This window comes from Suncus etruscus, chromosome 8 (assembly GCF_024139225.1).
Source record: "Suncus etruscus isolate mSunEtr1 chromosome 8, mSunEtr1.pri.cur, whole genome shotgun sequence".
NCBI classification, from domain to species: Eukaryota; Metazoa; Chordata; class Mammalia; order Eulipotyphla; family Soricidae; genus Suncus; species Suncus etruscus.
In genome coordinates this window covers 96,754,870-96,782,392 of record NC_064855.1, presented here as the reverse complement: position 1 = coordinate 96,782,392, position 27,523 = coordinate 96,754,870, and the positions used below count along the sequence as shown (strand labels likewise).

At 38.7% G+C, this 27,523-nt stretch overlaps 1 protein-coding gene and 1 non-coding gene across 2 annotated transcripts in view; one reads left to right on the top strand and one right to left on the bottom strand.

Moving 5' to 3' along the window:
* The window catches only part of RBM26 (RNA binding motif protein 26), a 100,146-nt gene that overhangs the window by 17,660 nt on the left and 54,963 nt on the right, over positions 1-27,523 (top strand). Inside the window, 8 exon segments of the mRNA XM_049778509.1 lie at positions 10,650-10,768; positions 13,745-13,884; positions 17,121-17,209; positions 18,740-18,957; positions 22,779-23,039; positions 24,204-24,440; positions 24,881-25,051; positions 25,540-25,695. Of these exon segments, the coding sequence (XP_049634466.1) occupies positions 10,650-10,768; positions 13,745-13,884; positions 17,121-17,209; positions 18,740-18,957; positions 22,779-23,039; positions 24,204-24,440; positions 24,881-25,051; positions 25,540-25,695 (1,391 nt within the window).
* Positions 6,992-7,098, bottom strand: LOC126016940 (U6 spliceosomal RNA). The gene has a single exon (XR_007498622.1). It is a non-coding gene; the product is annotated as a U6 spliceosomal RNA (small nuclear RNA).

Sequence of the window (27,523 nt, the reverse complement as noted above, 5' to 3'; positions counted from 1 at the left end):
GTTAACATATTTAAATTTAATTCCCACTGCCACCCCCAGTTCTTCCTTAAGAATTACTGAAAAGGAAGCTTGGGTTACATATCAGCAGTTATTGTCCAGTGAATTTCATTAACATTTTTTAAATTAATTATAATTTTTTTCCACTGAATTTCTAAGTCCTTCCATTTGCTGTTCTTGGTAAAAATTTTAAAAATCCAAGTTTGTGTATATATTTATATAAAGTGACAGGAGGGAAAGCATATAGCCCTTATTGCATAGAACCTGGTTTCCTCTCTCACTTTTCTACTTTATTGAATCTTTGTAATTTATTTTTCCCCAGACAGTTTATATATATATATTTTCTTTTCTTTTCTTTTCTTTTTTTTGGTTTTTGGGCCACACCCGGCAGTGCTCAGGGGTTACTCCTGGCTGTCTGCTCAGAAATAGCTCCTGGCAGGCACAGGGGACCATATGGGACACCGGGATTCGAACCAACCACCTTTGGTCCTGGATTGGCTGCTTGCAAGGGAAACGCCGCTGTGCTATCTCTCCGGGCCCCATATTTCTTTTTTAAAAGTACTTAATGTATCCTCCATCCTGTCTTTCACATGTACTGTTGGTAAGTCTTGCCACACTTCTTCCTTATTTTATATTTTCCAGTTCTCCAACCCCTCATACACACATACTCCACAAAGAGTTGAAGCTTCTATGGTCCTACTCAATTTCGGGGGGCCAGGGGTTGAAGAGTTTGCCCTCTCTGCAGCCATACATGGTTCAGATTATTTTTTATTTTATTTTTGGTTTTTGGTTCATACCTGGCAGTGCTCAGGGGTTACTGCTGGCTTGCTCTCAGAAATCACTCCGAATAGGCTTGGGGGACCATATGGGATGCAAGGGATCAAACCCGGGCCGTCCCTGGTCATCCACGTGCATGGCAAACTCCCTACCACTGTGTTATTGCTCTTGTCCTCCTGGTTCAAATTTCAATACACCTGGTCCCTCAGCAGAGCTAGGGAGTGACAACCCCTCTCCCCCAACTATTTGTTGTGGACACAAAACATACAAAACAAATCATGATTTGTTGACACAATACGATTTTGCTGTGCTAGAAGTGGGAGATAGAAATGGGAATTTGTATTCTAAGGCATGAATTAAACCTTTGACTCTTTTAACTATTTTTATTCTTCTTTTAGCATTTTAAAATCTGATTTTCTTTGTATCTCTTTTGAATCAGACCTTTCTAAAGTGCTTGCTGTATAGCATAGTTATGTTTAGCTCTGACAGGTAATGAAATTAAAATCATAGCCCTATTTTTTTTTTTTTTTTGGCCCACACCCAGCTGTCCTGGCTCTGTTCTCCAGTCATTCCTTTCAGTGCATGAGAGACCATATTGGATTCTAGGGATTAGAACCCGGGTTGGCTGTGAGCAATGCTCTTGCTTTAGCCCCTGTATCATTTACAGTAGCAACTGGCATAGTAAACAATCTTGCTTGCCAACCAGATGTTTTGTGTGTTTTAAGTAATTGCCCCTCAATTTTGTTTTGGATGTTTAAATGTTTTTCACTTATTTTTCGCAACAAGTCATCCTTGCTAGATGAGTGTTATAGTGTTGGTGTTTTAAGACAGATAGAAAACCTTTTTTTTTGCCTTCTACATTAATTTTTAACTTTTAATTTAATCATCAAAGTTTATGATTCAGATTTTTTCACTTGTAATTTTCTCTTTTTTGAACTTTATTTATTTATTGATAGATTGGTTTTTGGATCACACCCAGCGGCACTTAGGTGTTACTCCTGACAGGCTGGGGCCCCACATGGGATGCTGGGAATCGTACTGGGTCCCTCCTGCGTCGGCTGTGCAAGGCAAATGCCCTACCACTGTGCTGCAACTTTCGTGGGAGTCCCCCGACCCGCGGGGGTGTGGAGATGAAAGTTGCTAGTTATTAGTGGGTTCACTCGAGCAGAACCGACCTGTAAAGAAGAACTAGAGAGATTAGTAAAAGAAGCCTTCAAGACAACACATGCTGTTCAAAAAGGGAAGTTTATTGTTGGGGGATCAGCTTTTAAGGGCTGAAACACGTCAGGGGTGTTACAAATTTTACACCAATCACAGTTACAAGCATTCATTAGCATAAATTGGGGCAGGTAGTAGGGAGGGGCAGAGGTAGACCTGAGCACGTTTTACTAAAAGGCATAAGATTCAAACAAAGTTCTTAATAATGTTTGCTAACACAAAGGCAAACTCTATATTTTTCTTTCTGGCTGGATATATTGGGCTGCTCTGAATTACTTTATTTTTGTCTATTTCCTTTGTTCTCAAGGCATGGGCCTTTTGGTCACGTGGGTGACCAGATTAGGAATTACTGAGGTGTCCTATGTTCCAGGTTTCATCAGCTAGGCTCCCCATACTGTGCTATCTCTCCGGCCCCTGTAATTTTCAAGTACATACCTTGTAATATAAAACCTGTACTTAAAATACAAGGATTTAAGAAAAATGTCTTCTGATAACACTTTAGCTGTTTTGCTGTTATGGGGCCAGAGTGGTAGCACAGTGGTAGGGCGTTTGCCTTGCATGCGGCTGAATGGATGGTGGTTCTATTCCAACATCCCATATGTCTCTGGAGCCTGCTAGGAATAATTTCTGAGCGCAGAGCCAGGAGTAACTTCTGAGCGCCATCTGGTGTGGCCCCCCCACAACAAAAAAACAAACACAAACACAAAAAACCCACACCCTATTTTGCTGTTAGAGGTGAAACGATTAGCCTCTACTGTTCTAATTTTTGACTTAACATTTAGAAAAGTAATCTGCCTTTCAGGCTAGTTGAATTTCAGCATTTAGAATTGATGTTTATGGCATCAGAATGATAGCACAGTGTGTAGGATGTTTGCCTTGTATGTGACTGACCCGGGTTTGATTCCTCGCATCCAAGGGATGGTCCCCCAAGCCTGCTAGGAATGATTTCTGAGTGCAGAGCCAGGAGTAACACTTGCGATAGTATTTTTCTGACCCCAAAGCATATCTTTCCAATGGACAGTTAACATACCTCCCCACTAACAAAGTCCCCAGGGCACTGCAATTTTCCTTGTTTAAGAAGCTATTGTCACTACCCTTTATGGAGTTGCATAACTGATCAAGAGGATTATAAAACATTTAGCAGCGCTTAAAAGCTTCTGAATTAATTAAAAATCAACTATAATGAATCAAAGATTTTGGTAGTGGTTACCATGTTGCATTTTTCAGGTAAAAGGAGTGGACAAAGTTTAAGGAGCTTGCTCTAGTGTTTATCAATAGTGTATGATACTACCGCTTGGGGGTTGTATGCTGTGGGTGAATTTCCATGGGGGCCCTGAGTGATTTTTCTTTTTTCCAGCAAGGTGTGATGAGCCAAATAAATGTAGGAGCCTCAGTTCTAGAACAAGGTGTTTCTCAACCAGGCACCTTTGGTGCCCTGTTAGCAACAAATGAAAACTATATAAATGTGCATCCATGGCTAGTTGGTAAGATGGAGAACACAGATGGAAATAAGGTGTTGGCTGCTCTAGAAGATGTTGAGAAATACTTTCAGGAATTCTATCTTTTTTATATCTTAAAAATAAATTATTTTGTTGATTTTATAAAATTGGGTTGTATAGGCCAGAGAAAATACAGGGGCTAAGGTGCTTCATACGAAGGTGCTTTAATATTTCAATAAAAATTCCTGTAATAAGGTACTTCCAATAATATTTGGAAATGATCACTTTGGACAAGAATTGGGTATTGAAAGGAAGTAAAGTGATATGCATGATACCCCTTCAATAACAATATTGTAAACCACAGTGCCTAAATGGAATAAAGGGTGGAAAAGAGAAGAAAAGTGCCTGTCATATAGGATGGAGGGGTCTACAGGAGGAATGCTGGGAAATTAGTGACAGGGAAATGAATGCTGGTGAAGGGATGGTCACTGAAAATTGTATGGCTGAAACTTCATTAGCAGCCTTTTTTTGCGGGGGGATCACACCTGGCAGCACTTAAGGGTTACTCTGGCTCTATGCTCAGAAATCGCTCCTGGCAGGCTTCAGGGACCATATGAGATGCTGGGATTCGAACCACCGACCTGCATGCAAGGCAAATGCACAACCTCCATGCTATCTCTGGCCCCTATCAGTAGCTTTTTATCTGTTTCTGACCAATACTTTTCTTGTTTGATTCCTGCCTTGCATAATCCCATAACATTGCTATTGTAACCAGTTAACCCTTTCCCAACAAGAAGAGTCATAGTTAATACACTCTTACTAACGGAATTATATAGAAGATACATTCTTCAGCGTTTTTAGCTATCATTTTAACTCACTCTTATAAGGGACTACCTCCAGTAGTGTTCTTCTCAGTAGTGAATGCCTTGTGGTTCAGTGCTCAGATGAGGCAATGCTATGCAGTGTTTGGTGGTTGGTAGGGACATGCATACTGGGCAGGGCTGTCGAGTCACATGGTGTCAGAGATCATACCCAAGGCCTGCCACAGGTGAGGATGGATTATTTAAAGTGCCACCACTTGATCTGCTCCATTTCCATTCAGTTTTTACCCTCCTTTGTCCCAGCTTCCCCCTAGGCTGTTAGAGTCACCGTGTTGTATGCAATTGTACCAGGAATTGAGCTCATTGTTTTACTTTTTTTTTTGGGGGGGGGGTCACAGCCAGCAGCACTCGGGTTACTCCTGGCTCTATGCTCAGAAATAGCTCTTGGCAGGCTCGGGGGACCATATGGATGCCAGAATTCCAACCACCGTCCTTCTGCACTACCGGTGTGCTATCTCTCCTGCCCCCATTGCTTTACTTTTTAAATAACTGACTTTTTCTGACCTTTTCTTTCCAGGAATCCCAAACAAAGCTGTCATGCTTGTCTCCACATATTCTTGATGTACTGAGGTTTGAACTCAGTTATAGACACTTGTTGGTTTTATATAACTACATGAGACATCTTTTATGGCCCCTTTTATTTTCTTTGTTTCCCTTACCCCCCCTTTTTTTGGCCTTGGCAGTGCTTAGGTGGAACATGGAATATCTATTTTGTGGGTTTTTGTTTTTGGTTAAAATTGCTAACTGTTAGAATAAAGTTGCAGTAAAATGAATTGAAGGATTTAAACAAATGTTTTATGCAACCATGTTTTTCTCATACTTTTTTTTTTTTTAGGTTTTTAGTTTGGGTCCAGAGAGCTAGCACTATAAGGCATTATTATTACGTTATATGAGACTGACCTGGATTCCACCACCAGCATCCTATATAGTACCCTGAGTATAACCAGGAGTGATTTTCTGAGTGCAGAGCCAGGAGTAACCCCTGTGCATATTGATGAATGAAAATTGTATTGATCCTATCAATAAATTAAACTCGGAGGTTGATTGTAGGTTGAGATTTTGCCATGCTGATGACAAAGTATATTGGAGGGGCTGGAGAAATAATACAGTAGGTAGGTCATTTGCTTTGTACATGGCTGATCTGGGTTTCATGCCCTGCCAGGAATTATTCCTGAGTGCAGATCCCGGAATAACCTTGAACATTGCTAGGTGTGCCACAAAATAAAACCCCATAACAATTTTTTTGGGAGCATTTGGGATACACCTGGCGGTGCTTAGGCGTTACTCCTGGTTTTGCGCTCAGAAATCGCTCCTGGCAGGCTCCGGAACCATATGGGGTGCCAGGAATCGAACTAGGGTACGTCCAGGGTTAGCCGTGTGTAAGGCAAATGCCCTACCACTGTGCTACTGTTCCGCTCCCCCTCCTCCATGAAATTTTAAAGAGAATATAATGGAAGGAAAAAGAATCAATAGTGGTTTGAGGAATTGTTTAGAGGTTGTTTAAGTAATGGACTTTGTAAGTTAGACTTGGAAGGGTGTGAGTCTATGAGATAAGTAGAGAAAACATCAGCTAAGGATAGGGGGAGGTGGAGAAAGCATTGTTTTTGTTTATTAGGAGCAATCAGTTGGGACTCAGCAGTTGTAACTGGGCATTCATAGGGGAAAAAAGTAAATGGTAGCCCTGTTTTTGGGCAGCTCGATGTAAGAGACAATCTAACATAGAGGTAGACTTTGGAATCTGTGGACTTTGGAATAAGAAGTTAGTGAAGGGGCCGGGAAGGTGGCGCTAGAGGTAAGGTGTCTGCTTTGCAAGCGCTAGCGTAGGATGGACCACGGTTCGATCCCCCGGCGTCCCATATGGTCCCCCCAACCCAGGGGCGATTTCTGAGCGCATAGCCAGGAGTAACCCCTGAGTGTCAAATGGGTGTGGCCCAAAAAACAAAAAACAAAAAAAAAAAAAAAACAAGAAGTTAGTGAAATTTGGTTTTGTTAATTTCTTTATCTTGGTTAGTTTTTTTGAACATTTTGAATTCTTCAGTAAAATGAGATTTACTTAAAGTACATAAAGTATGGAGCACAATTCATGGTACAAACTGAGTGATAAGTAGTTAACGTGTAACTGTTATTTGTTTTCCTAACTTATATTTTAAAAGGTTTGCAGGGGTGTAGAAATAGTATAGCAAATAGAGTGCTTGCCTTGCATAGAGCCGACCCAAGTTTGATTCTCAATTTGCTAGGAGTGAGTACTTTAAGGCATAGCTCTAAATATTGCAAAAAGATTTGCAGTATATTTGTATTTGGCTGTTTGTGGTGAGGATCAGAGCACATACAAAGCATGCACTCTTCAACTGAATGATATTTGTAAACAATAAAATAATTTTTAATTGGATAGGTAATTTCAGTTAAGTTGAATAAATACTTCGATTTTTATTTTTAAATGGTAGGACATGATTCAAGTCATCAAAAACTTTCTAACCTTGTTTCTCCCCACTTTTCTACTCTCAATTCACCTCTACCCCATTCCACTAGTAACCAGCTATTGATGCTTTACATGTTTATTACTCAAATATAATTGCAATATAATATATGGTGTAGTATAAAATAATTGCAAAATATATAGAATTGCAAATATATAATTTCTCTTCCCCTATGATAGCATATACATATTTCTTTTTTTTTTTAAATATGGAACACTTCACGAATTTGTGTGTCATCCTTGCGCAGGGTCCATGCTAATCTTCTCTGTATCATTCCAATTTTAGTATATGTGCTGCCGAAGCGAGCACATATACATATTTCTTTTACTTTGCTTTCTTTTCTTTTTTGCTTTTTGTTGAGGTATTTATTATTCAAGCTGTGCTTAAGGCACTCAGGGCCAGTTTTGGCAATACTTAAGCAGCCAGGCTTGTGCTTCTTGGGTCTGGCATTGTGCAGGTGCCACTAGAATCATCTTGCATTCCTGGGTAGGAAAGCCTGCAGTTAGAATTTGGGGCCTTGCTCTCAAACAAGACATTCATAACTGCCTTTGAACTGGCCTAACCCCTATACCTATTTAATCTTAACAGTGGTTAGGAAAAATTATTTATGAAGATACTCCTTTTCTCAGGGGTTACTCCTGACTCTGCGCTCAGAAATTGGTCCTGGAAATCTCGGGGGACCATATGAGATGCTGGGAATTGAACCTGGGAAGGCTGCATGCAAGGCAACACCTTACCTGCTCTGGCCCTGGTTTTTGGGTGTTTTTTTTTTTTGTTTGTTTGTTTGTTTTTGTTTTTCCCCTGTCACACTTAGCAGGGCTTACTTTTGGCTCTAAACTCTAGGGATCATTCCTGTTTGTGTTTGACAGACCGTATGTGGTGCCTTGGATCCAGCTTGAGTGAGCTGTGACCAAAGCAAGTGCCTAAAGGTCCTGTATTATACTGATAAACTGGTGGTCCCTTTTGTAGATTATTTTGCTAGTCCTTTGTGAAGTACAAATTAACGCATTTTTAAATTTTAAAATTAGTGGGACAGTTATTTGTCAAAAAGTCACTTTTAGCCTGTGAAAATACTATGTAAATTCACAGAAGTGTAGGGTTTTTGAGTCCTTACATTTGTGACCTTGATATTGCCAAAATCTTCTTAGTGTTTTTCACTCAACAATAACCAGTGTATGTGAGAATGGATTGTTTTCCCATATCCTTGCCTTTATAATATATGTTTTTTACTTTAGAATATGAACAACTTTATAACTGAAAATTAGCTTACAGCTGAATTTCTCTTACAGATAAAATTGTAGTTTTACTTCCCCTGAGTACCTGTTTAGAATCTTTCATATTCTTTATCTTTTTCTTACTGTGCTGCTCTTATTGGTCATAGAAACAATCTATTAGAAGTATTTTTCTTTTGTGATGGATTGAACTCTGTATTCTTTGTTTTTGTTGTTATTTTTTGTTTTTGGGCCACACCTGGTGATGCTTGGGGGTTACTACTGACTATGTGCTCAGTAATCGCTCCTGGCTTGGGGGGACCATATGGGACACTTGGTGATCGAACTGCGGTCTGTCCTAGGTCAGCTGCATGGAAGGCAAACGCCTTAACGCTGCACCCACCACTCTGGCCCCAGAACTCTACATTCTTATTTGTCTTGATTATTTTGTAGTTTTTGCTTTGTAAAGATGGATGTCATAATTTAAAAGCATTTTACTCCAGAGTTTAGAAGCTTTGTAGTATTATGTTTTCTATAATTTTATATTATAGTATGTGGAATTTATTATATATTCATCTTAAGTTTTTTAAAAATAGCTGCCATATTGGCCTAGAAGTCAGTAAGCCAGAATACTGGCTGATCTGGGTTTGATTTTCAGACCACAGACTTCCTTAGTATTACTGGAAGTGACCCCAAGCACAAAACTAGAAATAACTCCTGAACACTATTGACTTCCCTAAATGCAAAAAGAAAAGAAAGAAAAAGAAAATTTATCAGATTAACTCAATGTTAACAAGATTAATGTGTAATCTTGTCCTCATTGATTAGAATGTCACTTGTATAAAATACGAACTTCTGTATATATGTTATATCTATTGTAGATATCTTTTCTAAGCATTTTTAATAGTTGTTATTTATATTTGTGTGTCATTTTATATTTCTCTTTTATTACCCATGCTTTTAGAATCTCCCTAACTCCTTTGGGGGGAGGTGAAAACCCTTTTGTTTTTAAGTACCCTATTAATCATACTAAGTTTTGATGCCTTGATTTTTGTGCCTTGTTTTATTTTATTGAAATCATTGTGATTTACAAAGCCATTCATATTTCGATTTTTTATATACAATGAATCAGGGCCAATCCCACCACCAGTGTCCATCATGTTTGCAGGGTGTGTCCCACACCACCACCTTGCCTCCTAGCCCACCAGTTTAACAGGCCCTTTTAAAGTTTAGATTGTTTAAGTTTGGGTCTCTTGGTTCCATTGTTGTTGACTTTGGCTTGCAAAATTAACTCTACCTTTCTATCTTCACCAGTGTACCTGAGACCACTTGGTCCTTGGCCACCATCCATCTCTTTTCCCCCCTTCTTAATTTTATGGAAAATTGCAGAAATATGAGGTAGAACAGAGTAATTTGTGTCCCAAGGTTCTATGAAAAAGGCTGGAGCCCCAATCTGAAAGAAAAAAAAAAGGTGGCAGTTTTTTTTTTTTTTTTTTTTTTTGCATGAACAAAGCAGAAGTTGGGGAAGATAGAATAAACCTTTGGCCTGAAAAACAGGTTGTCTCTACCCATGAATCATCTTGCCAGAAGACCACTCCAGGCATACTAAGTTGTTAAACCCCAAAGTCTTTCTTCATGATTCCAGAAAATGTTCTCAATCACGATGGTTACTGTCAGATTTCAGTAATTAGAAATCTTGGTTTTTATACAGATCCTATGTTGAATTCAGGGTGTCATCATGAAGCTTCTTCTGGTTTTATCTCACTTTTAGATAGGGAGGTAGGGAAACCCACACTGAAAGCAAGTTGTTGCTGTTTCCAAGTCATATGAACCTGCCCTGGAGCAAGTTGGTGCCAGGGCAACATTAGGACCTTCCCTGGTAGAAGTTGGATTCCTGGTGCTGGTGAAAAACCGTGCTGGTTCTAAAGATGAGTTCTAAGATTTTGGGATATTATACTAGGTTTTAATGTCTTGATATTTGTGTCTTGTTATGCTTTTGACAGTAAATTATAGTTTACTGGTTTAAGCATTAATTTATACTTTGGAGAATACTAAATGAAAGTTATATACATTGAAAATACATTACTGTAAGGGGTGGCTAGAGTGAAAGCATAGTGGGTCAGGTGCTTACTTTGCATGTTGCCGATCTGGGTTCCTATGAACACTATCACAAATAATTCCTGAGGGCAGAGCCAGGAGTACCTTGAGCATTGCTGGGTATTGTTCCCCCCCCCCCCCAAAAAAAAAAGAATAAAATATATTATTGTATAAGAGAGAATATTTTTCCATTTTGGTCCATAAGCCAATTTTTTTTTGTTTGTTTGTTTCTTTGTTTTGGTTTTGGGCCACACCTGGTGATGCTCAGGGGTTACTCTTGGCAGTGTGCTCAGAAATTGCTCCTGGCTTGGTGGACCATATGGGATGCTGGGGATCAAACCAAGGTTCATCCTGAGTCAGCCCTGGGTCAGCCGTGTGCAAAGCATTTGCCCTACTGCTGCGCTACTGCTCCGGCCCCTCATGAGCTAATTTTAAAAATATTAGCTGACTTAATTTTTATCATACCCTACTACAAAGTTTTTATACTGAAATTTGTAGACTACACTGTTGTTTATGACTTAATTTCCTTCAACATTGCCTTTATTTTTTCAGCTGTGATGCAGATCCATCAGCCCTAGCAAAATATGTCCTTGCATTGGTAAAGAAAGACAAAAGTGAAAAAGAGTTAAAGGCATTATGTATTGATCAACTGGATGTATTTCTTCAAAAAGGTAAGATTTTTGGATTCAAGTACAATAGTAGATTTTACTTTATAAGTGAAGTAAGTATTCATGGCATGAAAGGATTTCAGGATCTAATTTTAACTAAGATGAATAGAAAACTATATAACTTATTTATAGTGGGAACCTTTCTTTTAAAAAATTTTTTTTGGTGTTTTTTTTTCTTTCTTTTTTTGGTCACAACTGGAAGCGCTCAGGGGTTACTCCTGGCTATGAGCTCAGAAATTGCTCCTGGCAGGCTCAGGGGACCATATGGGATGCCGGGATTCGAACCACCGTCCTTCTGCATGCAAGGCAAACACCCTACCTCCATGCTATCTCTCCCTCTTTTTTATTTTTTATTTTATTTTATTTTTTTTGTTTTCAGGTCTTTATTATTGTCAATTGTGTTTCAATGAACGTGTGCATGAACCTTTTTTTTTTTTTTTTAGTATTCATACATTTTTTTTTATTTATTTAAATACCTTAATTACATACATGATTGTGTTTGGGTTTCAGTCATGTAAAGAACACCACCCATCACCAGTGCAACATTCCCATCACCAATGTCCCAAGTCCTCTACTTTGTCCTTTATTCCTAGCTCTGCAGTCAGAAATCACTTCTGGCTTGGGGTCCATATGGGATGCCAGGGATTGAACCCAGGTCCATCCTGGGTAAGCCATGTGCAAGGCAAATACCCTACCACTCTGCTATCGTTCTGGCCCCCTTAGCATATATTCAAATATGCTCAGGACAGTGGGATCCCTCTCTTTGGTTCTTAGCCAATTGGGCTAGTAGTTCAATGCAGGGTCCCAAGGACATTGTACTGCTAGGTCTGTGGTGCCAGGAATTATCTGGGCCACCAAGCAGTGCTCAGGGATTTCTCGGGCCGCACCTGGTGATGCTTGGGATATCATGTGCTACTGGTATTGAACCTGGGTTGGCTGCATTCAAGGCATGTGACTTCTTTAGTATCTCTCTGACCAAGGTACCACATTTGATTTATTCATTCATCATAACTATTTTAGTTATTAGAAATAATGCTATAGTAAATATTGAGGAGGGTGTTAATATTTTCATATTCTTTGGCTAGATACTTAAAAGTAGGATTGCTGAATTTGTCTTGAACTCTTCAGAGAGCTCCATTATGTTTTCCAAAATGGTTGTATTAGTTTACATTCCCATGACCTTGCATGAGAGTTTCTTTGTTTTCTATACCCTCATTGAAACTTACTACTGTTACTTTTGATGTAAGCTGTTCTCAGATATTCCATGATATCTTTTGTAGTTTTTATTTATGTTTTCCCTGGTGAAAAGTGATGATAAGCATTTTTTAATGTCCCTTTTATGTTCTTGGAGGTATATTCAAATATGCCCAATTTTAAAATTGCTTTTGATTGTCAAGTTGTATGAATTGTTTTTGAGGGAGTGGGGCAAAGGCAGGCTCCATTCCATGGCAGTGCTCAGGGGATTATATTCAGTGCCAGAGATCAAATTAGTGTTAATTGCATGTAAAAACCTGGGGTCTGCTGCATATTCTATATATTTCTGACTCCCTACATTCTTTTTTTTTGTGTGTGTGTGTTTTTGGGTCACACCTGGCAATGCTCAGGAGTTAGTCCTGGCTCTACACTCAGAAAATTACTCCTGGCAGCTCGTGGGTCCATATGGGATGCTGGGATTTGAACCACCGTCCTTCTGCATGCAAGGCAAACGCACTACCTCTGTGCTATCTCCGGCCCCTTGACTCCCTAAATTTTTTATAATTGTTTTTGTATAGCAACCTCTTACTAGATGTGTGATATGTACATTTCTTCTCCCATTCAATAGGCTGTTTTCATTATATTTGTTTATTGTTTTTTGGCCATATCTGGCAGTTCTCAGCAGCAGTGTTTAGAGGTACTTCCAAAGGTGCCATACTCCCATGTAGTGTTGGAGATTGAAATTGAACCTTCAGCATGCAAAAGTATGTGCTCATCCTCTTGAACAATCTCTTTGGCTCTCATTATTTTTTATCTATCTATATGCTATAAAATATATAGGCATATGTATACATATTGCTGTATAAAATAAAATATACATTTTTTTTTTTTTTTGGTTTTTGGGCCATACCTGATGATGCTCAGGGATTACTCCTGGCTATGCGCTCAGAAATCACTCCAGGCTTTGGAGACCATATGGGATGCCGGGGATCAAACTGAGGTCTGTCCTGGGTCAGCCACGTGCAAGGCAAGTGCCCTACTGCTCTGGCCCCAAATATACATTCATCCATATGCTGATGTCCGAAGATTTAAGGAAATAACTGAGGAGCTGGAGAGATAGCACATCAGTATGGTGTTTGCCTTGCATGTGGCCCACCCAGGTTGTACCTGGATTCAATTCCTGGCATTTCATATGGTCCCCAGAGCCTGCCAGGAGTGATTTCTGAGAACAGAGCCAGGAATAACCCCTGAGCACTGCTGGTGTGACCCAAAAACAAAAACAAAAAAAATGACTGAAAACTCCTTTAAGATAGGACCACTTAGGGAACTTTTTGAATGTTGCCTAGTACTGTTTTCAACTTTTTTATGCCTGTGAACTGGCAACAATCTGCAAACTTGTTATTAAAAGCAACTGACCAAGTTTCTCAACTTAATTTGCCAATATCTAGATAATAGTAATAATAAGTGTGTTGCCACACTGGGCCTGGTACAGAGCTTTATATGGCTTATAGTTATTAGTTTGGGGTTCTGTCTGTTCTCATCCCCATCACCCTGAAAAGTGATGGATCTATATTAACGTAAAATAAGTACCTTGGGCATATGGGTTCAGGAGCTATTGGTTTTAGTATGCTGGATTATAAAAAGTTGAAGGCATTTCATCATATTGTGTGAATGTGGAGAATTGATGTCTTAATTTCATCATAATGTATGAATGTGGAGAATTGATGTCTTAAATATAAGATAATTTAAAACATTTTTGTTCTTTTTTGTTAAAATTCTTTGTAGAGACCCATTATTTGTGGAAAAACTTTTTGATGGCTGTGAATACGAAGAGTTATCTACCTCCTCCAGAGCAACCATCATCGGGGTAGCCCTAAAGGTAGGAATTTTTTCAGCACCAAGAAAAAGATATTAAAAAGGAAGAGGTAAGGATATGTTAAGTCTTTTCTTTGTTTTTGGGCCATACGTGGTGGTTTTTTTGGGAATTATATGGGATGCTTGGCTTTGAATCCAGGTTGGCTGTGTGCAAGTAAGTGCTCTCTGCCTGCTGTACTATCTTCTCAGCCCCCAGTTATGTGTTAAACTTTGTGTGTCTGCATATTTTTAAAGCTTTCTTTAGGATGTAATTCATGAGTCATTCACTTATGTAAAATGTATAGATAGTTAATGCTTAATATATTTGTAATTTTGAAATAACTATTATAAAATATTACACATCCTTTTTAAAATATATTAAGGAATAGTTGGAGTTTTTATTTCCTGATTATGTTTTGGAAGTACTTAAGACAAGCACTTTCAGTTTTGACAATTTAAAGTAGATAAAAAACGGGGGGCCGCGATGGTGGGCGCTAGAGGTAAGGTGTCTGCCTTGCAAGCGCTAGCCAAGGTAGGACTGCGGTTTGATCCCCCGGCGTCCCATATGGTCCCCCCAAGCCAGGGTCAATTTCTGAGTGCTTAGCCAGGAGTAACCCCTGAGCATCAAACGGGTGTGGCCCTAAAAACCAAAAAAAAAAAAAAAAAAAAAAGTAGATAAAAAAACACCTAAGAAAGCCAGTGCAATACTCTCACCATGATTTCTTTCTTTTTTTTGTTTTGTTTGTTTTTGGGTCACACCCAGCAGCACTCAGGGGTTACTCCTGGCTCTACGCTCAGAAATCGCTCCTGGCACGTTTGGGGGTCCATATGGAATGCCGGGATTTGAACTACCATCCTTTTGCATGCAAGGCAAATGCCCTACCTCCATGCTATCTCTCCGGGCCCTCTTTTTCTTTTTTTATAAATAGCATGTCCTATTGTAATATTTCTATTTTGGAGGTAACCTTCCCAGTGGTTCTTGGAGCCACCAGGAGTCGTACCAAGTGATGGCTAGTAATTGAATTGAATTATTACGTGAAAGATAGAAAAGCCAACAAAGTCTAAAATGTTTAAAATTTTTTATTTGGGTGTGGTGTGGGGGGTAAAGTAATCTATGTTTTGCAGTGCTGAGGGCTTAGGAATCACTCTTGGTGCCTCATGCTCAGTTCTGGGGGATTGAATCAGGGTCTGCCACATATAAGTCAAGTGCCATAATCCCTGTACATTGTTTCTTCAGCCTCAGAAGAAAAGTAAAGGAAAGTAAAACCAGCAATGGGAAAAAGAATACATGGTGTGAGGTCTGAGGAAAATAAAGTGGGGGAAAACAGGTGTAGCTTCTACAGATATCTGTGTTGTGCAATCACATAGTAAATGTTTAATAAGTAGCAGCGTGGGTAGACCTGAGAAAGTTTTTAGAGACTCAATAACCAGAGTCCTTATTATAGAACTGATTACATAGTTACCTTCTGCATGTACCCAAATTCCACTCCTAGGATAAAAGCAGCTATTCAGGAGAGATCAAATTGTTGACTCAGAAATATCCACCATAGGATTGACTATTATCTATTTTGGAATGGAATCTCCATAAATTAAAGTTCATAGATGTAAAACCATTGCAAACAGGCCCTTTATAAATAGGATAGTTACGGGCTTCCCTTTTAATTTATGTATCTTATAGGTATGGACTCCCAATTTTTTGTGGTTTCTGAAAATGTGAATGCCAGCAGATCTGTTTCATTTTGTTCTACTCAAAGTATGCTGGGGTCTCTAAGGTAGTCAAGTAAAATAAATTTCACAAGGGAATGGAAAGGATGTAATACTCCAATATGTTTTGAAAATTTTGCTTTTTTATACTTTATAAGATTATCACTTTTTCTCAAAGACTCATAATTTAAATCTCTTCAGTTTGAAGTTTAAAGGTTGTGATTAAATAAAAAATAACTAGACAAACTTACATTTCTGCTGTTAGCTTAGTTTTAGGACAAACCAATCTTGCTTAAAATAAAGTATGTTTTCAATAATTGATAGTTATAGTTATTAAAAGATTGTAGTATTGTGGGACATGTAGTTGTGATTTTAGTGTTTCCCCATACACTTTTTTGGGGGTTGTGTGACATCCAGTGTCGCTCAGGGGTTACTCCTGGCTCTGTACCTAGAAATCGCTACTGGCAGGCTCATGGAACCATATGGGATGCTGGGAATTCCGGGTTGCTGCATGCAAGGCAAACGTCCTACTGCTATGCTATTGCTCCAGTCCCCTTTCCTTACACTTGTTAATATTTTTTTTCCCAGGTGATGGAAACAACACGTGTATATTATACATTTATTTATTGACTAATAAAAGAATACATAGGTTCAAAAACCATGTTCAGCATTTCATGAATTTGTTTATTCTCTAAATTTTGTTTTTCTAGTAATGCTTACTCATATTCTTGCGGAATTGGTGCTGTGAAATTAGTTTTCTAGACAGTTTAACAGGGAAAATTGTGACCCAGAGAATTTAGGGCTGATGAAGTGAATACTTTCCAAGGTTCCTTTTTATATAACTACACAGATGACTTCTGGAAAAGAGAACATACTGCTTCCCTACTGCCCTCAGAAATTGGAGAATTTTGTTTTATGTATTGTTTTCTCAATTGTTCATTCTTTCTCCCTTGTGATTTGGCTAATTATAATGCATTCTTTGGTATTCCTAGACGTATTTAGTGCCAGACCAAATCTATGTCAACAAGACTTTAGTAACAAGCTTTCCTCTAATTATCTGAAAATAAGGTTATAGTTACATTTTAAATATATTGTATACCGTTACCTGCTTTAAATGTTTCACTCCTGATATATATTAAGAATGAGAATTTTTTGGGGCCGGGCGGTGGCGCTGGAGGTAAGGTGCCTGCCTTGCCTGTGCTAGCCTAGGACGGACCGCGGTTCGATCCCCTGGAGTCCCATATGGTCCCCCAAGAAGCCAGGAGCAACTTCTGAGTGCATAGCCAGGAGTAACACCTGAGCATCACAGGGTGTGGCCCAAAAACAAAAAACAAAACAAAACAAAACAAAAAAAAAAGAATGAGAATTTTTGAATTTCTTTACCATTCACATTTGTAAATTTTGCAACCTGTTCTTTGTGCGTGTGTGTGTGTAACTGAATTGAAAACCAAGGTTAAATTATTGTACTTAAAAGAAAAATTTATTTTGTTTGAATAGTTTAAAAGACTTTCAGTCTTTTAATTTGGTGTCATTTGAATCATTGAAATAGTGACATGTCAAGGAACAATATGTTCAACATACTCTATCTTTTTTGTTGCATCAGATTACAAAAGAAGAAGAGCGTGAGAAAAAGTTTTCCAGAAGGCTAAATCACAGTCCTCCCCAGTCAAGCTCCCGATACAGAGAAAACAGGTGATTGACTTACTTACTGATGATGTTCACTGTTTCCATCTCTGCTTAGACTAGTGTTCTTCAACCTTTTAACATCCGGTAACTGGCACCTGGCCCATATACTGGCCCACATGCTGGCAGTGATAGCTAAGGCAGTAGACCAGTGGTTTGCAACTGTTCTATATACATGAACTGGGCACCAGGCAGTGAACCAGAGTTTGAAATGCTGGTTTAGGGCCTGGAGAGATAGCACAGTGGCATTTGCCTTGCAAGCAGCCGATCCAGGACCAAAGGTAGTTGGTTCGAATCCCGGTGTCCCATATAGTCCCCCGTGCCTGCCAGGAGCTATTTCTGAGCAGACAGTCAAGAGTAACCCCTGAGCACCGCCGGGTGTGGGCCCCACCCCCCCCCAAAAAAAAAAAGAAATGCTGGTTTAGGCATGATTATCTTATTTTAATGCTTAGACTTTGATTGTCTTTTAACACTGGGCAACATAAATAAATGTCTGATTTTTGACTTAAGAAAGTGTAGATTAGTCTTTTTCTATAAAAATATATAGGTCTTGGATTTGTAGGTTCTGGAAATGATATTTGGATAGTGCTTGACAAATATATATTTAAAGGCTAGTGAAATTTTAATTAGAAACTTTTCTCCTCTGAAGTTTTTCTTCAGTGTGAAATTATTTTCTCATTAAGACTTCAAAAGCATACATAGTATAGTGGATTGATCCTTTCCTGTAGTTTATATATCAGAGCCAGAGTGATAGTACAACAGCTAGGTTGCTTGCCTTGCATGCAGCTGACTCAACTAAGTTCTGTCCCTGGCATCCCATGTAGTCCTTGAGTCTGCAAGGAATGATCCTGGAACACAGATTTTGGGTTAAGACTTTAGTATTGCCAAATAGAAACAAAACAAAATAAAACAGGTCAATAATATATACAGAAGCCTAAGTGCATAGAGAGATGCTAGCTGGTAAAACTAAGTACCATGAGAAGGTATATAAATCAGATATATATGTATATATATTTTTGATTTTCTATATTGGTAATCTGTGGAAATGTTTAGAAAAAGAATTACTACATCGTAACAAATATGACTTGCATTCAATTATTTTTGTTGCTTTTTGGGCCACACCCAGCGGTGCTCAGGGTTTACTCCTGACTCTGCCCTTAGAAATCACTCCTGGCAGGCTCTGGGGACCATATGGGTGGGATACCGGGGATTGAACCTGGGTCCATTTGATCAGCCACATACAAATTTAATACACTACCGCTGTGCTATTGCTCTGGTTCCTGCATTCAATATTTTTGTTAAAAGATTACTGAGAATTGGGGCCGGAGATAAAGAATGGAGGTAGGGCGTTTGCTTTGCACACAGCCAACTCAAGATGGATGATGGCTCGAATCCCGGTATCCCATATAGTCCCCCGAGCCTGCCAGGAGCGATTTCTGAGCACAGAGCCAGGAGTAACCCCTGAGCGCTGCTGGGTATGACTAAAAAAACCAAAAAAAAAAAAAAGATTACCAAGAATTGATTTTGCATTTCTTGTAGAAGTCGTGATGAAAGGAAAAAAGACGATCGTTCCCGCAAGAGAGATTATGATCGAAACCCTCCTCGAAGAGATTCCTATAGAGACCGATATAATAGAAGACGAGGACGAAGTCGCAGTTATAGCAGGAGTCGGAGTCGAAGCTGGAGTAAAGAGCGGCTTCGTGACAGAGATAGGGATAGAAGCAGGACACGAAGCAGAAGCAGGACCCGAAGCAGGGGTAAAAGAAATATGTATAGCTTGTCATTTTGGGGTGGTTTTTGTTCTTGGACCACATTTTACAGTGCTGGGGGCGGGGGGGGGGGGCTACTCCAGCTGGTATTAGGAATATAATGCAGGGCCTCACATACAAGGCAGTTGCTCTGGCACTGAGCAGTATCCCTAGTCCTTGGCTGTTTGTTTTCTCTGTGTGTGCATGTGCATGTGAATATTTACATATTTGAGAGCTTTCTGTTTTAACTTTTGTTAATGTGTTTCATATTTTTCTGTTTTGATGATTGCTATGTTCCAAGTTAAAAGCTTTAAAAATATTTTATGAAATTAATGACACTATGATTTCCAGTGCAGCCCCATCAAAATGGCCAAAAATTAAAATGGACTTTATCCATTGTTGATTAGACTGAATAACTTTTTGGCAGATAGTTGGATAATATATTAAAATTATTAAGTCTACACATACCAAATACCTAAGGCATTCTCTTTTTAGGTACTTATTTGTCTTAGAGAAGAGAGCAAAAGTGTATTTCTGTACCCAGACTAGTACTGTAATCATGTCTATCTTATTTATTTTTTTAATGATATATTTAAGCACCATGGTTTGTAGTTGGGTTTCAGTAGCATCTTTATTTTTAATATTCAAAACCTAAACTGTGGTGTGGTGGATAAAAAGGAAAGAACTAATGATCTTTTGTGACCAATTATGCTTGTGAAAAAAAGCCATCAAAAACATATCTATATGAAAAAGTTTTGGGCTGGAGAGATAGCATGGAGGTAAGGTATTTGCCTTTTATGCAGAAGGTCAGTGGTTCGAATCCCGGCATCCCATATGGTCCCCCTAGCCTGCCAGGAGCGATTTCTAAGCATAGAGCCAGGAGTAATCTGAGAGCTGCCAGGTGTGACCCAACCCCCCCCCCCCAAAAAAAAAAAAAAAAAGTAATAATATATGAAAGAAAAGAAATCAGTGATTTTCAAGGATGAAGAATGTGTTATCAAAGGGTTACTTTTGTGGGGTGATGGGTGTGTATGTCATATGCACAGTACTTTTATTACTGAGTTTAACAGGTACATATTTAGATTAAGATTCATGAAATAGTATATTTTAATTTGGAGTAGGAGATTTATGCCTCTACTTTTGGTGCTAAGAGACTACTCCTAATTTTGTACTTAGGGCTTACTCCTAGTGGTGTCCTGGGACCACGTATATATAGTGCTAGAGTTCAAACAAGTGTCAGCAGCATACAAGGCAAATGTTTTTCTAGCCCTAAATTGTGCACTAAATATGTTCAGTTAATTATGTGTGATTTACACTTAAAAATATAAAAACAAAAAATTGTATTTTAGATGTACATATTGTAAGAACATGTCATTTCCAACATGGATAGTTTCTTTTTTTTTGGGGGGGGGGTGTCACACCCGGCAGCGCTCAGGGGTTACTCCTGGCTCTATGCTCAGAAATCACTCCTGGCAGGCTCGGGAGACCATATGGGATGCCAGGATTTGAACCGATGACCTTCTGCATGAAAGGCAAATGTCTTACCTCCATTCTATCTCTCTGGCCCCAGTTTCTTTCTTTCTTTCTTTTTTTTTTTTTTATTTGTATTAATGGAAAGGGAGTTATTGTAGGCAATAAAATACAACACTTTGAATAAAACAGTTTTATTCGAGCTGAGTTTTTTTTCTATGTTACTGTCTTTATTATACTGTTACCTTTAGTCTTGATGAAGTAATATGTAGATCCTGCTCTTTATATAAATTTTTTAAATTTATCTTTTGAACTTCTTATTTTGGTTGGTGTTGGTGGGATTTGGGCCATAGTTTACCTGGCAGTGCTCCGTGGAATAGAGGGACATATGCAATGCCAGGGAAAAAACTAGGGTTTATTGCATGCAATGCAAGCACTTTATTCCCCATACTATTTCTCTGCCCTTGTTTCTTTTCTTTTTTTCTTGAATTATTTATGTGATCTATATATCGTAGTTCTCTGCATATTGCTTCACTTACTCTTCTTTTTTTTTTAATTTTGGGGGTCTTATGGTGGTTTTAGGACTTATTCCTGACTCATTCCTGACTTATTACTGTCAGGAATCACTCCTGGCAGTGTTTGGAGGACCATTTGGGGTACAGTTGATGGAACCCAGGTTTGTTGAGTGCAAGGCAATTGCTCTCTCCAGTCTTTCTCTTATCCCTTTAATGTTTCTTTTTCATTGTCACCAACTGTAACCAACTTAATTTCTTTATGTTTAATATGAACTCATTATATGAATTTTTTGTATTTCTTTTTCTTTTTTTTTTTTTTTTTTTGTGGTTTTTGGGTCACACCCGGCAGTGCTCAGGGGTTATTCCTGGCTCCAGGCTCAGAAATTGCTCCTGGTAGGCACGGGGGACCATATGGGACGCCGCCGGGATTCTAACCGATGACCTCCTGCATGAAAGGCAAACGCCTTACCTCCATGCTATCTCTCAGGCCCCAGTTTTTTGTATTTCTAATTTTGGGTAACCCCTTGCAGTGTTATGGGCTTACTTTTGCCTCTGAGTTCAGAAGTTAATCCTTTTGGACTTAGGGGATCATTTAGGGTGCCAGGTATCGAACTTGGGTCTGCCATGTTCAAAGCAACAACCTTCTCTCCTGTCTCTTATCAACCTATCTCCTGTCAACCCTCTCTCCCAGTTCTTCAGCCCTTGAACTCATTTTTCTATCCTTTTGTTAGTTCATTCTCATCTTCACTGACTAGTATTGTATTTTCTGGCGTATAAGACGACTTTTGAAACAAAAAAAGTCAACCGAAAATCGGGGGTCATCTTATACGCCGAGTATATCCCGAAAAATGTTTCAATATGCCGCTAAACGAAACAAAAAAAAAAAATCAGGCTGCAGAGTTTCCAAATCTCTTTCTTGGGGGCTCCCAAACAGTACTCAGATCTGGGGGCCACTTCTGGCAAAACCCAGCTAACCGTGTTGGTGGTTCAGTGCTAGGGTCCGAGGATGGGGTGTTGTTTGGTTCATGAAGTAGGGGAGATTAACTGACGCCACCAGGGAATTGCCAGAAAAGGTGCCTATGATAAGGGACCAATCACTGCAAGGCTGCTCGAACCGCCTCTCTAACTCAGCCAATCCAAGCAGACTTTTTATGCATGCAAGTTAGACAATGTTTTGGACCCCAAATCTACACTGTCAAAAGCCTGCTCAGGTTGGCCAGAGTCAGAGAGGAAGTCTATTACAGTATAACCTTTGGATTATTGGATTATTGATTGGCTCACTGTGGTACATGGGCACAGGAACACATGCAGCACATGCAGCACAGGAACGTTCTGTCTAATAACAGCAAATATCGGCCTAAACATATGTTTTAACTGCAAAATTAGTGGGTCGTCTTATATGCCGGAAAATACGGTATTTATTATACTAAACTAGTATGTATATTTTATACTGATAAAATATGTTAGTATATATTTCATGTTTATAAACTATTCTTTATATTGGATTTATAATAGCTAAATGTTCATAATAAATTATACTTTCATTGTATATTTTGTAAATGTGCTAACTTTATACTAATATAGCTGCAAAAAAATGTAGAAAATCTTTTCTGAAACATCTCCAGAAGAAAAAAACAATTTAATGTGGTTTTATAATTTAAGTTTATTTCAGGGAAATAAATAGCTTATCTTGGAATGTCGTATATTTATCAAATACTTTTTAAAGTGAGATTGTATACATTTTGAACGTTTTCTCTGATAGGAAAAGTATCACTTATTTTCTTTGCATTGGGGACATTTCTAAAATAATATATAGTTTTATAAGTTATTTATATTTTTTTGCAGAAAGGGATCTGGTAAAACCTAAATATGACCTGGATAGAACAGATCCATTAGAAAACAATTATACTCCAGTCTCTTCAGTATCTAATATTTCATCTGGTCACTATCCTGTACCTACTTTGAGCAGCACTATTACAGTAATCGCTCCTACTCATCATGGTAATAACACTACCGAAAGTTGGTCTGAATTTCATGAAGACCAAGTGGACCATAATTCATACGTGCGACCACCCATGCCAAAGAAGCGGTGTAGAGACTATGATGGTAAGTTTTTCTTTGAAACATAAAGCAGTGAATTAATTTTTTTTGTGTGTGTGGTTTTTGGGTCACACCCGGCAGTGCTCAGGGGTTATTCCTGGCTCCATGCTCAGAAATTGCTCCTGGCAGGCACGGGGGACCATATGGGATGCCGGAATTTGAACTGATGACCTCCTGCATGAAAGGCAAACGCCTTACCTCCATGCTATCTTTCGGCCCCATGAATTAATATTTTTATAAATTCTGTACCTTTAATTTGTAAGGATTATGCAAATATAAAAAATTGGAATATTAGTCATTCAGCTCTTACTGAAATTTTTCAATATTATTGAAACCACCTTTAGTCACCAATGACTATTAATACCAATTTTAAAATAATGTTTAGTGTATATTTGGATTTTCATTCAATAAGTGATCATTTCTACTGAGTGATCAGTTAAGCAATCTGCAACTAAAAGATTGCTGAAGTAAACTTACCTTCAGGCGAGGAATGTAGCTCCACGATGGATGGTGTCATGCCTTGTATGTTGTGAGACCCTGAATTCTACTTCTTTTCCATATTTTAAAAAGTTTTAACATTCAAGTTAGGGAATATTTCTAATGGCACAAAAATGGTTATATTTGTGTATTTAAGTTTTATGTCATCACATTTAGTTTTATATCAGTTAGCTAGAACTATTTATTTTAATTTGGTGACTTTATTTGGGGTAGAGAATAGGTGGGATTGGGCTACAACTGGCAATATTAAGGGCTTACTCCTGGCTCTGCTCAGGGATCACTCCTGATGATGCTCTGGAAAACAGATGTGATAATTAGGGATTGACCTGGGTTTAGATTGCATACAAGGGTTTATCCACTATTGCTTCACCTCTGGGGATAGTTTGTAAGTATGTATGTATGTTAGCTATATCATTGGTTATTGTTTTAAATTATTGGGATTTAATATGTAGTTCCTTTATAGATTAATTATACTTACCCAATATTAAGTATATTCTTTTATTATTATTCTTGTGTTGTTGGAGACTGAGCCCTGGGTTTCACTCATAGGAAAACAGTGTTCCAACTACGGGGCCACAATTTTGGTCAAATACACCTATTGTAAATAATTTTAGATTTATGAACTTAACTGTCCAACCCTTGTCAATTACCTTTTGCTATTTTTCCTTACAGAGAAGGGTTTCTGCATGAGAGGAGACATGTGCCCTTTTGATCATGGAAGTGACCCAGTAGTTGTGGAAGATGTGAATCTTCCTGGCATGCTGCCTTTCCCAGCACAGCCTCCTGTTGAAGGGCCTCCTCCTCCTGGTCTGCCTCCGCCTCCTCCCATTTTGACACCACCGCCTGTGAATCTGAGACCCCCAGTGCCTCCACCAGGCCCATTACCTCCTAGTCTACCACCTGTCACAGGTAAGTAATAGATACATGTCTTTGTGCCTATATTTGTTGACTGTTTATTCTTAACTTTAAAAAAAGTTAATGTTTTAAAAGAGTTAATAGTTAAAGATACTGGCTCTATTATAATAAAGTTACATATTCCTATAGATATTTACAGATACTAAGAACTAAGTACAAGATACTCCTATTGCTCTATACCTCTGCCTTTTAGGCTATATCAAACTTATGGTATACTGTGGTTTGGAGGTCGGTCTGAATTTTGCATGTCCCAGACGAATCATGGCTGTTAGTTGTTCTTTATAGCTTAAAATATACTCATTTTGGAATACATTAAAAAGACAGTTACCCTATGAAATGAATATCGTTTTAAGAGTTTGTTTATATAGTTTTTTAAATGAGAATATTATGTTGGGATGTACATACAATAACTTATTTTGTTTGTTTGCTTTCAGATGATATTTCTTATTCTTTGGTTTTGACAGGACCACCACCTCCACTTCCTCCTTTGCAGCCATCTGGCATGGATGCTCCCCCAAACTCTGCAACCAGCTCTGTTCCTACTGTAGTAACAACTGGCATTCATCACCAGCCTCCTCCTGCTCCACCCTCTCTTTTTACTGCAGGTGCAGTTTTGGCCCTCTATATATTCATAATGAAATTTAGAACAAAATTTAACTTTAGAACATAATTGTTGAGCAATTAAAAATATTTATAGCCAGGTTTTTTTTCTCACTAAAATATGTAGTATGGTGACTATGTATTAAATGTCATAATTTCTTTTTGGTGGGGGAGTTTGGGTCACACCTTGAGACGCTAGGGTTACTGATGGCTCTGAGCTCACAAATTGCTCTAGCAAGCTCACAGGACCATATGGGATGTTGGGATTTGAACCAAGGTCCATTGTGATTGACCAGGCTCATGGCAAATGCCTTACCACTGTGCTGTCGATCTGGCCCAAATGTCATAATCTTAATTAAGTGGTCTCAGTGAATTATTTATAAAACTAACTTTCTTTTTAATATATAGGCCCTATTAACAAAATATTATGTACTTTTTATTTTTTATGTGTAACAAAATCAAGTGGACTTTTATAATTGTTTTTTAATTACAGTTTTTGTATTACCAGATACATATGACACTGATGGCTATAATCCCGAAGCCCCAAGCATAACAAACACTTCCAGACCTATGTATAGACACAGAGTGCATGCACAAAGGCCTAACTTGATAGGACTGACATCAGGGGATATGGATTTGCCACCCAGAGGTACTGTGATTAATCCTTCTGAACCTTTTCATTAGACCAAGAATAACAAAATGTTTGTGAACAACCCATAATCGCGATTGAGTAAGGATGGTAATTATATTTGTTTCTTGGGGCCTTTCATTTCCCTTGAGTGAAAATGTACTGTCTCCTTCCTTGTGTGTGATATTTGTTACACACACACTGTCATCCAAGGGGAAGGCACATATTTCCAAGGTAACTTCTCTTGTAGGCTTATTTGGTTCAGTTAAAGTCCTGGAAGTAATGTTTTAATTAAAGGTAGATTCTTCCCTTGTTTGAGTAATTAAATAAGATATTTAGACTTGTGATTGATAAGCATTTTGTAGTTTATTTCTTGACATGGTAGAATTTGCTTTGAGTCAACTTATAGTCTCCTATGTTTGGTGCTTGACCTTAGCATCAGAGCTGATTGTGCCTAGTGATATTAGGGCTTTTAGGACTATTCCTATCTGTGGTGGAGGCTGCGGGGGCCCTGTGGTTCTCAAGATTAAATTTGACCCTGAGCATGCCTGGGTCAAGTTTAACACTAGTCATCCCCCCAGATCCTTCTTCCCAGCTATCTCTCTGTCCCTTGTACATTAAAAAAAAATAAACTATGCTTTAGTGTTTATTTCAAATAGTTTTAGAGGCAGCATTACTTCCAACCCCTTTTTAATTACCATGGTATATGTTTAAGGAATACAACTTCACACCTCTTTAAAATGTATTTTGCCATACCATGCCCCATTACCTAAGTATTAATATTCTTCCACAACTCTCCATTTGTTCTTCCATTTTTTCAGTCCTTTGATATATTTTTTGTTTGTTTTGGAGCTATACTTGGCGGTGCTCAATGATTACTCTCACCTCTGTGATTGGAATTGCTCATCTGAGTTTGGGGAGTGCCATGCAGTGCCTGGGATTGAATCAGGATTGTCTTTCATTGCAGCATAAGCCCCTGTACTATCTAAGATGGACCTTTATTTATTTATTTTTTATTTATTTTTTGGGGGGGTCACACCCAGCTGTGTTCAGGTATTACTTTTTGGCTTTGCACTTAGAAACCACTCCTGGAAGACTTGGAGAACCATGTGGGATGCTGTGGATTGAACCTGGGTAGGCCACATGCAAGGCAAACACCTTGTGCTATCATTTTAGTCCTTGGGATGGACTTTTTTTGGGGGGGGAGGGGTCACAGCTGGTGACGCTCAGGGGTTACTCCTGGCTCTGTGCTTAGAAATCGCTCCTGGCTTGGGGAACCATATGGACGCTGGAGGATCAAACCGCGGTTTGTCCTGGGTCAGCCATGTGCAAGGCAAATGCCCTACTGCTGTGCCATCACTCCGGCCCCAGGATGGACTTTATAATACAATTTTTGAACAAGAGAAGATTTACACTGATAATAAGCCAGGGCAGCAAACATTGCTCTGATAGAATTACAAATTGACTTGAAGGTTTGAAGGGTTCATACTAATTTGAAAGATAGCACATTTGCTGTCTTTCAGATAACATTTGAATAAAGAAGAGGCCAGGTATTACAGAGGGCAAGATAATTTATTTGCACACATGTGCAGTGAAATAAACCCCTAAATTGATCCCTAAATAGAACTGATAAATCCCTAAATAGAACTGATAGAAAGGGGTTCCCCAAGTACCAGGAGTCCTTCCTGAATAGAAAACAAGGAATAAGCCCTAAATACCTCACCACTGTCCTTCTCTCCCAAGCCATAGACAAAAGTAGGAATGGGCATCCTGAAATCAATAGCTAAGAAAAGAGAGGAGATAATGTCAGAGAAAGGAATCAGGTGCTCTTACGAGGTCAAATAGGAGG